This window comes from Perna viridis, chromosome 9 (genome assembly GCF_037379345.1).
Source record: "Perna viridis isolate PV_CMFRI_1.1 ecotype Kerala chromosome 9, ASM3737934v1, whole genome shotgun sequence".
NCBI classification, from domain to species: Eukaryota; Metazoa; Mollusca; class Bivalvia; order Mytilida; family Mytilidae; genus Perna; species Perna viridis.
In genome coordinates this window covers 4,077,010-4,090,067 of record NC_142453.1, presented here as the reverse complement: position 1 = coordinate 4,090,067, position 13,058 = coordinate 4,077,010, and the positions used below count along the sequence as shown (strand labels likewise).

Below are 13,058 nucleotides of genomic sequence, written 5' to 3'. Positions count from 1 at the left end.
CCTTTTGTAATGGGTTTCTCTCCCCTATACTATAATACCCCTGAAGTCTGCCTGCACGTTGTCTTTATTTATTCGCATAATGGCAGAGTTAGAACCTCAGAGCACTATTCCAAGAGGAAAACCTAAATCGGGAAGGGTGTGGAAAAACGTTCGAAATCAAAGGTACTGAGATAAAACATGATGTTCATAAGAATTAAAAAAAATCCAGCCCCGTGCAGGTCCGGGTGTTAATGTTAAAAGAATAGCCTGCAGCAGCGCAAAGCTTGTCGTAAAAGGCGACTAAATAGTGCTCAGAATTCTAGCCGGGGGATAGGGCGCTCTGCCCACAGAGCAACTGTGATGTGTGCCCCAGGTGGTGGAATGGGGTACCCCTGCCCCTGGCGTGTTACATGCTGGGGTTGTCTAATACGGAAAACCTGACCGCAAACCATAGTGGTGCACCGTGTTGGGAAAGATGCCACGTTCCTCGCACGTTAAAGAACCCTACTGTGGTATTCTCCCGGAGTAGGAACCATAGGGCTCCGCCACAGGAGGCTAAATTGCCAGACCCTACCCACCTCTCCCTATTTCCAGTGGCAATCAAAATTTGTCGACCCCATTGTCCTTGTGTCCCATCCCTTTTTCATTTCATCATCATTTCATGTTCATTTTATCATCAATTTCATGTTCATCATCTGAATATAGCTGAAATATGCCTGCACGTACGTAAAACCCCAACAAACAAACAGAAAAATCCATACACATGTCTTCCGAGTTTTCCTCTTTCCTTTGCATATAAACGTCAGATTAAAAAAAAATGACTCAGCGGACATTAAGATTATCTAGACTAACCATAAACAACCGTTGTGTAATGATTCATGAGTCTGTTATTAGATATTTATGGCATTCAAGAAAATCAGAATAGACTAATAGTTAGTACTTTCTCTAACTCTAAGACAGTAAGGTATACTAGTTAGTACTTTCTCTAAGGTATAAATCAGTTCTTGATAGTCACAAGTTCTTGATAGCGATGCGCATAGGTAATTTGACATAAAAGGCAAAAATCGGATGTGTCATCTTTTCACTAGGAATTTATATACTGAACACTTCGTGACCTCTAGTTCTATTGAATTCTGGTCATAATGGCACCTGGTGAAAATGGCACCTGTATATAGTTTAAATGGCACCTATTATAAATGTATGTTTAATCATTTAATAATATAAAAGTAAATCCTCTGATATATTTAGTATTCTTTCAGGTATTTTTTGGAGGTTATTTATTTTTGGGTGTATATAAAATTAAAAGTCTTTTTGCAGGACATATCATGCATTAATTGTGATAAAAAAAATGTTTTACAATTTCACATGAATAAATTTCATTTTGTCCTTTCATTTACAATATTTTGTTCACATATTTTATTATTTTCATTGAATTATGTATAAAAAAATGGGAAATTATATAACACAAGAAAAATACTTTGTGAAATTAAATGAAATACCAAAAAAAATGAGGTGTGAAAATTATCACAAATAAAAACTAGATTAGAGGACAGAAGTAAACATCACATTTATTACTTTGTGTATAAAATTTTATAAAAGTAATGTGGATATCAGGATATATGAAGAGGGTAATTGAAGTAGTGAAATAATCTAATTAAATAATTATAATAATACCTGTATCACCTATCAAATAAACAAAGCCATAATTTATAGGTAATTATCAAAGCCATAAACCATAATCCCAAACTAATTTACTTAATGAATTTGCAATCAAAACTTGGAATAATATTTTTTTTCTTAATGAAATTAGCTCTTCAAAATAAATAGTAAATAAAATATATATTAAAAATATTTTATTGATAGTATTTATGACTAAATATGTGTGTGTGTTTGTGTATGTGTGTGTGACTGCACATTGGTATGTTTAATGAAAATAAACATTTATTCTGTCATTGGTTGGGTCTATATTGCATTTTCTAATTAATTAAAAAAATACAATCAGCAACCAAGTGCCATTTGGACTATATTAGGTGCCATTTTAACTTTTACATAGGTGCCATTTTGACCAAGTGCCATTTTAAGTAACACCCACTATTATTCAGCAGGGCTCAAGCTACTTGAGAAAAATAGGGAGAAGTGACTTCTCTTTCAGAGAGACACTAAGGAGAAGTGGGAAAGAACAGGCAGAAGTGAATGTGTACAGGCATCATTTACTATTGCATTTTGAAATTATGTGTTATATGTTACTTGCATGCACACAATATAAGCAAGCATTTTCATATATTCATTTTCTTTATTGAGATAAATGTTACTTTTTCTTAAAGCTACATGTGTACATGTATGTCAGTGTCCTCCCCAAATTATTTTAATAGAAGAGTGCTTACTAGCATAGCACAGTTCTTATGGCCTTTCTCCAAAATTACAGCACAGTGGCCATAGACAACTGTGCATTCTATATAAAATTATTAACTGAAACCACAGTGCTAAGAAATCATAGCTTTGCAAAGTACAGCACTATAATAGCCTGGGGGAGAACACTGTAAGTAACTAAATATTTTGGACAAAATGGAATCAGTCTGCTGACCGAATGATTGACTTATCATAAATTCATGAAATTGAATTTCTAATCTATACCACTACCCCTTACCAAATTGATTGCAGCAAAATTAATATATGATTTAGCTAAGCAATTACAAAGCTTCTTGCAATGCATTGTTCTATTAACTATATCTTCTAGCAGCACTGGAATAGAAAATTTCAGGCAGTGACATTCTGTTGGAATTTTCATTTTGTTGTTTTTTTCCTGATCCCTTTTTGTCAATAATGATATCTTGTTCAAAATATTCAGTCTTTTGATATAACTTGATCAAGAGTATCAATTACCATGCTAAAAATTTATTACTGACAAATCAAGACTGAAACTTTATAGACACATTGTAGCAGTCGGTATGAACTCATCTCAAGCTTATGAAATGTTCAGTCAAAATGGTGAATTTACTGTTTGATTATAATTGATTTTTAATCAGTTATTCCCTCTCTGATGATTGCCCATCACTACATGTGCACATAATGCAATTACAATGTTTGGAAACAATAAATGACCTTTGCCAATTGATAACATTCCATAAGGTTCTAGATGCTGTTTTCATACTTGTATGAAGATAATTAAAATATCATGACATTATTTGAATTGATGTTTAAACATTATTTCTCACTTATAGATTTTCAGATATCAAGCAAGTGAAACCTCTGAAATCTACATGGTCAGAGAAGATGAAAAAAAGAGCAGAGAAGAAATCTATTAAGGAGTATGAAAAAAGATTGAAAGATGAACGAACACAAGAATTAGAGGTATGTCCAGCTTTCAAAATACACTACACTCAGCGACTTTTGTTTCTCTAACACTCAAGTCTGAGTTTTAAATCCGTGTTAGTCAGTGAAACACGGTGTCTGTAGTATTTTTTCACGGTGAAATGTGAGTGTTACACCCACCTAGCTGGAACATTGTATATTCCAGTTGTTAATTGAGTACCGAGAACCACTGACCTTGGTGAAAAATCACCCAGCGAGGTAAAGTTAATCTCATTGATCTTCGCCAACAATATGGACGTTAGTACCCTAGCTCCCAGGTCACTGATCTCCAAAGTTCATTTGGGACTCCAGAAAATCACAACAAAGGAGTCTGAAAGACGTGAAAATTCTTAATCAAGTCGCCAAAATCAATAACAACGGTTGAGACGATTAGCATGTGGTATTAAAGATAGACAAATATAACGTGAAAATCGTAAAAAAAGACATTTATCATTGATACATACTTTTTGACTGTCCTGTATTGAGTAATTGCAGTCCATGTAATGACAGACACACCATGGAGACATTGTAAATAATGTGATCATTTAAATTTCTGAAAATAGACAACTATTTATGTGTGATGTTTGTCAAGGGATTTTTATACGGGAGTAAACATAGGTCGGTATCAATGAAAATTCGAAACCGTTTCAGGGGTTGAAAATTTTTTTGGGAAGACCCGAGCCCTGGACTTTTTCATCTTTTGTACACTAAGCCTGAACAATGTCGTGTCAAGTCCCAATGGATATGAATGCAATTTTGTTATCTGATATTCTTACGTATAATTCTATGTTTGCAGGGAAGAAGACACAGTGTCAATTGATTCTGTCTCCAGGTCTAATGCCTTGTCATCAGCTTTCATTTCTGCATATTTTTAACCGTGAAATTGTAATTGAGCAACTATATTTTCCTCAAAAGTTTATCAACAAAATTTGATCAGTAACAAGTCAAGTCGCCCCTGAGACAAGTCGCCCACTCCCACAAGACAAGTCGCCCCTGAGACAAGTCGCCCACTCCCACAAGACAAGTCACCCCTGAGACAACTCGCCCACTCCCACAAGACAACTCGCCCACTATCTAACTTCCAAGTTATGTTATCTTGTTGGTTTAAAAAGTTTACTCAAAACATGAAATGAAGGAATATTTACGCATCTGAAAATGTAATTTCAAGTCTATAGATCTCAAATTTTTCACATCATTTTGTGGTTATCTTATGAAATTGTCCTAGATTTTATTGTGTTATAATGTCATATGTGTAATCATATTCATATGCTTTTATTAATCAACATATAGATATACATAAACAAAAAAATAAAGTATTTATCAACATTCCGATACAAGGAAACATTTGGAAAATAAGGACACAATAATTCATTTTATCCAAATCATGCAAAAATAATAAGTTTAAATGACTTATTGTTACATAAAATGCATTAGGAGTGGGCGACTTGTCATGGGGGTGACTTGACTCGCATTCATTTGATCTTTATCATTCCAGCGCTTGATTAATGAAATTTGTGGTATGTCAAAAAATGCGTCTGATCAAGCGCAGGTGTGAATCAGACTTGAGAATGACTAATCAATAGATTGATCTAGTGAATACCCATTCTAAAAATAAAGTTATAACTATTTATAGGTCAGGAAATAGATAGAGAAACATGGTCCAAATAATGACAACAAAATCTTTCAAAAAAATAGTTTTAATTTTTTTTAGATTTGCCATGCCCAACGGACTTACTTCATTGAAAAACGGCAAGTCCGAGGTGCAATTTTTTTAGTCCCGGGCGTCGGGTTTTAGGAATTTTCAACCCCTGCGTTTAACAAAATTTATAATTGAAATAAAGATATATGTAGATTGCATTTGTAACGTACTTTGAATAAGAAATTTCTCAGAGATACATGTAACTTGAAGCATTTGAGTGGTCGAAAACAACCAGCTCAGGAGAGCGTCTCGTCCTCATTGGGACAACATCTTGTAACTTATATAATTCTTACTGACAATGTTCCCAGTCCTGATTAAGGGCTTCTACTTTACAATTCTCATGTACACATTATCGCGGGACCTGTAGTTAGTTTCTTATATTTTCTAGAAAAGTCATACAATATAAATAATAATTACCAATTTACAAATGCAAAATTAAAATTTCAAAAGATTGCATTATTACTTGATAAAGATATGAAGTAATATTTCTACATGATATCTCCCAATCATTGGACGTAGCTTTAAATAAAAAATAACACAACAAATGATAAACATGTACAAAATATAAAAAAAGATGATGCGGAATATTTAATGACATGACCAATTTTTTTATCTTAACTGCTCCGCATTACATGAGAAACAGAAACACAATATACATCGTATCTTACAATGAATTCCCTGTTATGCCTCATCGAATTTTACGACTATTGCAATATACAAACGGTCGGTGTTGGCTAGGTGGAATCTGGGTGGTAAACACTCAAAATGTCGGTGTAACACTGAGTTTCACTGAGGTTAGACTTGAGTGTTAGAGAAACAAATGTCATTGAGTGTAGTGTAACTTGCAAGAGTAGAAGGTCCTGTACTTTGCCAAGCTTCAAATCAATTGGTCTCCTTGCAGAAAATCTTCAGTCGACAATGAAGTGTCAATGGCCCCTGTATGGAACTCTGGGATTGTTATTGCTCATGATATATCTGATTGGTCAGGATGTATTTTATGAGTATGCTGTGATGGCACATGAAATTGAATTTACTGATTGGTCCATTAATAGAGTTTATGGTCAAGGATCTCCCAAGTCCAGGGCCAAGATACCAAATGAGATTTTTAGACCTCAGACTACATGTACCTCTAATTTAAAAAACCTGTTAGTTTTTTTATTTTGTGAGGTAGTTTAGACCATAGGATGTTTGTAGTTGATGTATAAATTTCTTAAAGGTTACAAATTAATTGTTACTGATTTTCTTCATTCAAAATGATCACCATATATTCTCTGCAATTCTTGAGAAAAATGGATATTAGTCAATAAAATGTTAGAAAATTATGTTCTTTGACAGGTCAATTTCTGCTTTAAATGTATATTAACATGTACATGTACACTGTCAAGTGCATGAATATGGAATTTTCAAATGATGTGGGATTTGAGTTTTTATTTCTGTATCATCATATTCCATGTAGTGAAATGACACTTTCATAGTGATCAGTTTTAACAAAGGTTGATGCCTAAGGACACACATAAATTTGAACCTTTTATTATATTTTATCTGCATTATGGTCAACTCATTGTGAGTGTATGTTACAGAATAAAAGAAAAAGAAAAGAGGAGAAAGAAAAAAGAAGATTAGAAAATGAGAGAAAGTCAGAAGTTACTCAAACAGTGAGTTTTTGTACATTTTACTACCTCATTGTAGTTCATACATTGTATGTTGAAAGTTTACCTTAAAACATATATTGGTAATATACATGTGTATGTATCATGCCTACTTTTTATTGCTGTTAAACATAAGCAGGTTGAAAGTTTGGCCAGGTCCTCTAGGCTGAAAAAACAATATGCCTGTTTCCTGCTACCCTATCTTTCTTCTTATTTTTTAGCTCACCTGGCTTGAGGCCATGTGAGCTATTGCCATCACTTGGCATCTGTCGTTGTTAACAATTTTTCAAAACTCTTCTCCTCTGACACTACTTGACCAATTATAACCAAACTTGGTATGAATGTTCCTTGGGGTATTCTGCATAGAATTGGGGTCAGACAATAGTTTTTCACATATATCTCCAAAACAGTTAGGTTAAGCCCAATCCTGTCCAGGTAAAAGTGTTCAGCATGATGAGATCTATATGCTATCAACTTTCCATTTTAATCTGTTCAGCCACATTGGAGTTATTGCCCTTATTCGACGTTTTTTTTTGCCATTTTTAATGTTATTTCTTTCAAAAATCTTCTCGTCTGACACTACTTGACCAATTGGAATTAAACTTTGTATGAATGTTCCTTGGGGTATCCTGCATAGAATTGAAGTGGGTTTTTTTGATCCGTCGAAAAACATGGCCACTGTTACTAAAAATATATATCTCCAAAACGGTTAGGTTTAGCCAAATTCTTTCAATTGCAGAAATGATCCTTATTTTAGGACTACAAAAGTCTTCAGTCATAAAATTTGTCAGATGCCTTCTTATAAGAGTTATTGCCCTTGACAGGGGAAAATGACAGGTTTTTTTTTTTACAGTTTTCAGCCAATGTCTTGAAAACTATGATAGATTTATACTTTCATTTACTGAAATGATCCTTATGATAAGTCCTATCAAAGTTTTCTTGAGTCAGAATTGTTGGACAACTTCTTGTTTAATTTATTGCCCTTGAAAGGCAAAATTCAACCAGGTGAGCGATTCGTGCTCCTAGGAACCTCTTGTTTTTTCTTGTGCTCACCCTAAACACATTATGGCTGTTTTGGCTCTAGCACCGTTGAGTTCCAGATTGTTTCCCAATTAACTGAATGAAAAATGTTTTCTTTTGATTTCAACTAGAATCTTGGTTCCCTTGATTATTCTTTGAAATATTAGAAAATTGCCTACCTACCTATACAATTTTTTCCTTCCTGGTAGCAGAAACTAGACTCTTTTTTGGCTTTATAGTTGAGTTGTTCTTTATGTGATAAAACAGTGTTTGCTTTGTTTACTCATATCTCAAAGTTCTTTAAAAAAAAATACAAAGAAGCTTGAATCTGATACAAATTACATGTATATAAGTTGTAATTAGGAAAGTATATGTACTAGAGTAATTGCCTTTTTAATTGGAAATGGATGATTTAAGCATATTTTGGCTCTAGATATTAAATTGCAGAATGATAATGCACCATTTTTATATGCCTGAAATCAAATACTTGCAATATTTTCTCTATAATTTGGTCATTTTATCTACTTTGAAAAAAAAATTGCCATTGTGGTTGGTTGTTGAATGATTTTGTCACATTGTCAATAAAATTTGATTGATCGAAAGCAAAGTTGTGATGTTTTTTATGATGTTTTCACAACTGGTGATAGATGGGTAATTAGTGATGTCATAGATGGGTAATTGCTAGAATTTCTGGCATGTCTGAAGCTGAATATTTCAAATATTTCGTAAAAATCATAGAGAAAACTCAGGAAAATTGAATTTGCAAAATATAAGTTGGCTTTCTGTAATTTTAACATAATAACAAACTGTGAAGGCTCATTAGTTATGATGTTGACATTAAGTGAAATGAGTTGGTATGTTTTGATGTGCAACTTTCACTCATTCCATTTAAGAGTTATTGTTTTACCTGAAACAGAGACTTATCCAGAAACTTGTCAAACAGAGGAAGGATCATTCAATTTGGTCAAATTTTGCACAACATATGGGTCCTACCTCTGAGTTGATGCTATTTTGTATAAAGGACAGATTTAGTCTCATTTGTGCCTCTTGTTTTTGTCTACAAGGAATTTATCTATAAATCTACATTTTTCTATTTTAGATTAAAAATACAGCAAAGATTAAAAGAATGAAGAAGAAACAACTGAGAATGATTGCCAAGAGATGAAAATATTGACATAGTGTGTTACAAAAAAAAAGAAATACAATGCACTCACTGTATACAGTTGGTAGTGCTGAAATGAAAGAGTTGAAATGCAGCTTACAAGTTTTGAATATCAGTATTTTTAGGGGGATGGTGCATATGACTAGAGAACTTGTCTTTACTGGTTACTGTTAATATGAAAACTTATAATAATCTCAGATGGTGTAAAATTTAATCTTAAAGCTAGCACAAACAGGGAAAATCATTTCATACTATTGTTTTTTTGTTTTTTTTTGGGGGGGGAGTGGCAAAATTGTCCTGTTCATAGGGTTTATATCACACACAAAAAATTACCTGTCCTGCTACTTCCTCTAAAGATTTTTTACCATATCATGCTTAATATCAAAAAAGTTCTTACATTAGGCACCATAGCTAAGTGTTTATGCTATAAAAAAAGCCATATTGGTTGAACATGCTGATTTATTTCCGTATAACAGATCTGTTGAGTGTATTCCATCATTTTAAATAAGCTGTATCATGCACAAAAAAAGTCCAATATAGAATGCAGTGGCGGTTCAAAGAGGGTTTAGGGGGTTGGAATCCCCATTTTGGTAGAAAATGTTTGTTATTTTGGGCTGATTTTGGAGAAAAATGAGCGAATAATAGCCTGGAACCCCTTTTTTTCTAAATCACTGGATCTGCCCCTGGAATGTATCTGTTCATTTGTTTTAAAAGGCTCTGAATATTTGACTTCCTTTGAAATGTTAAAGGATTTTTACAACAAAGATTTTTAACCTTGATTTTAATGAGTAAAGAATTGACATTGTAGCTTTTATTGGGGCTCACTTTAATAGAGATGCTGAAAAATCTATTGATGTGTACAGAGAAAAATTAAAAGATGTGTGAAGAACTTTTTTCCCTGATAGAAATCCTATGCCTTTCAGAAATTCAAATGGTCACTGTTCAAAATGATACTTATGTATTTGTGAAGTTTTAATAAAAGATAATTTTTTGTTCAATGGCTTATCTTATTTTCATGTCACTTTACATGTATATAGTTTATAGGTAAGATAAACTTGATGCATGAAACAGATGTGGAATTGTAATGTTGTGATGCTTAACATACAGACCTTAGACAGTCGATAAACGTTGCTGTGGGGGCATACTTTTGTCACCGGTCACTGGACATCCAGCCAATACATAAAAAAACCGAAAACAATTCCCACATAAAACTATAACCAAAAGATCACTACTTTTGCAGGATAACCAAGACATATATTTTCTTCCTGTTTACCACCCGGTCATGACCACAGGGACTTGAGGTCAAGAGTTAGATCCATTAAATGGACAAAAATTGTACTAAAATGCTGTTTTTTACATTCAACTTTCCATGGCCATAAACTATATAGCCATGGATAGTAAAATGTAAAAAAGAGTTATAACAACATTTTAGTACAATTTTTGTCCATTTAATGGATATAACGCATGACCCCAAGTCCCTGGGATCTCGACTTTCATCAATACAGCAGAGTGAGTGTTTTGTAAGAAGCAGGAACTTAGTTCTCACCGGTTACTTATTGTTTGTCTGTGTCAGTCTACGTGTTATCGATTACGTTTTTCTTCATGGATTTACCCTCTTTGATAGCCCCATTTTCAATGGCACGTTACCATTCTTAAACTTTGGTTGAAATTTTATTTATACAAATTATACTACCGCTCAACGAGTGGTTGGCATAATGGAATCACCCTGTCCGTCCATCAGCCTTTCCGAACTACTTCGCAATTATCTCTGCATCTAATGGATAGATTTATTTCAAATTTGAAGGTTGTCTTCATTTGGATGGGGCATACGTTTTAATAGATTGTGGTTGCTCTCCGCTTGTACGAGTGGGTTATACCCAGCACTACATTCAACTTCATGTTTATCTTTATTTCATACCAAATCTGCATCATTGCGCATTGGTTGTTTTTTTTTTTTTTTTTTTTTTGGAGATGGTACATGTATATTCACCATTTCTACGTGATTAAAAATGAATACACCATTGAATATCAATTAACCAGATGTTTAAAGGTTAAATGAGTAGAACATAATTGACCTTGACATCTCAAGTTTCTGTCGCCCCATACATTGCTGCAATAATTTCTCGGTCAAATGTGTTCGGCAAGGAATGATATTAAACTGGTGTAAATCGTACTCCTTGTTTTTACATTAAGATACCATTCATGCCAATTAGTAAACATTGGTATTGATATTTATTTGTTTGTTATTTGCAGATAGTTAAGTATCAGTCTTTATAAAAATTAGACAGTGTCCGAATTATGTATGGACTGGTACTTAAAGAGGTAGACCTAGGGTAAGAGACATAACTCTAGAAATCAGTAATATGCTTGTATCATATTCAGTTTCACCAAAGCTTATCAAGCATTCATTTGAAACAGAATGAAATCAGTCCAAGTTATTTTGATGCTTACATGAGATTGATTTTAAATGCTAAATACGAACTTTCCAATGATTTGCAAGAGTTGCGTCCCTTACCCTAGGTCTACTTCCTGAAGTATTTTGTTAAATCATATGGCAAGTACAACCACGCGACAAAAGTATTCGGTCACTTGTAAATTTTCTTTTCAGTTGTGTCTATGTAAAATCACATAAAATATATACTTGAAACTTATGAAACTTGTATCTCAATTAATTTCATGATTTTTCACAAAAATGGAGAAATGATCTGAAATTGAGATACTGTTTATTTGAAAAAAAAAAGATTTTCTGACCAAAAAATTGGCAAGTTAATTCCCAAGGAAAGAGATAACATTACATTTTTACACTAATTCCGATTAAATTTATGACATTTTTAAAATCCTTACATATTATGTTCTAAATTGTTTGACACTTCTAAAAATGACACTCTAAACATCAAAGTAAACAAATTAACATCAGCATTCTTTTTAATAGTAAAAACAATCGTTAAAATCATAGAGAACCAGTCAATTGTCAATTGTTAGAAAAGCATGGTTAAATACACACATGTAGAAAGTAAAGGGAAATTTACCAGTGACCGAATATTTTTGGCACGTCTCTGTGGTAACTATAATGTGTAGAACTTGAGTAGAATGTATGTTTGAACAATTATATTTTATTTAAAATGAAGATATGCAAACGTGCAATTGGCTAATTTTTAAAACAAAGAAAGGATTCTATGTTAAAGGGATACAATCAAAATTATTTACACACAGCCTAAGCTTATGTTTTGTTTTTTTTTTTTTTTTTCAAATAACAGCATAATTTGTTGAGACATTATTCACCTGAATTGTCATCTCCTCACCAAACAGAAAAATACAGATCATTTGATAAGATAAAAACTTTTTTAGGTTGTTTTACCCTCAGTTTTGAATAGAGCTGTGTTATCTTTCTTTGATTTATCCAAACTTATATTGGACTTGACTTGATCATTGATCGGATTATTGTTCGGTAATTTTGTTGTTACCTTTATTCGAATATTATTAAAGAATTATGAGAGAGTGATCAAGGGAGCCAAGATTCTCGCGGAAATCAAAAGAATATAATCCAGGGACAAAGACCAGACATGGAAAATAGACATACATCACGAAGAACATAAAATAACCAAAATAATACACAATTATGAAAATAACAAAAGTGAGTTACTCGGACTTCACTAAAAACTGGGAACATGGACCAGGTGCACTGGTAGGGTAAACATCCTCAGCTTTCCCAGAAACACCCACCGAGTTGCTCATAAAATTTCAAGTCCAGGGGAGACGAAAATAGAAAGGAAAACCATGACACGTTGAACGTATCAGTTTCCATGATGCAAATGGATACACCGTAACGATCCACGAATAAGTTCTTTGGGTTATTATAGAATCTAGATAATCTAAATTCAGTTTTTTCCACGCTAAGTTTTTCCCCTCAATGAATTGGATAAATCTATTTTGGGACGCTAAAAAAACTTTTGAGATTATGGAGTCTGAATAAATATTTGAATTTGAGTTTTAATATGCATTTCCTATGTGATGATATGTGATTTAGCATGTGTCTATGGATAAAAATCAATACAGCACACCGTGTGTGGGGGCGGGGGGGGGGGGGTCGCATAACATGTCTTGATAAGATTTCAGAATAAATCAATGAGTAGTCATTCATACATTGTAGTGCGTGTTGATTTCCTAACATGGTATATATACGGGTTATTGTTAGTGT

The 13,058-nt window shown here is 33.2% G+C and overlaps 1 protein-coding gene across 1 annotated transcript; it reads left to right on the top strand.

The window, feature by feature from the left end:
• Positions 1–9,858, top strand: LOC148606176 (coiled-coil domain-containing protein 86-like). Its single transcript, XM_088545577.1, has 4 exons — positions 1–162; positions 3,201–3,330; positions 6,610–6,684; positions 8,798–9,858. The coding sequence occupies exons 1-4, from the start codon at positions 80–82 to the stop codon at positions 8,861–8,863; spliced, it is 354 nt and encodes a 117-aa protein (XP_088401703.1). The 5' UTR covers positions 1–79; the 3' UTR covers positions 8,864–9,858.
• Positions 9,859–13,058: the final 3,200 nt, after the last annotated feature.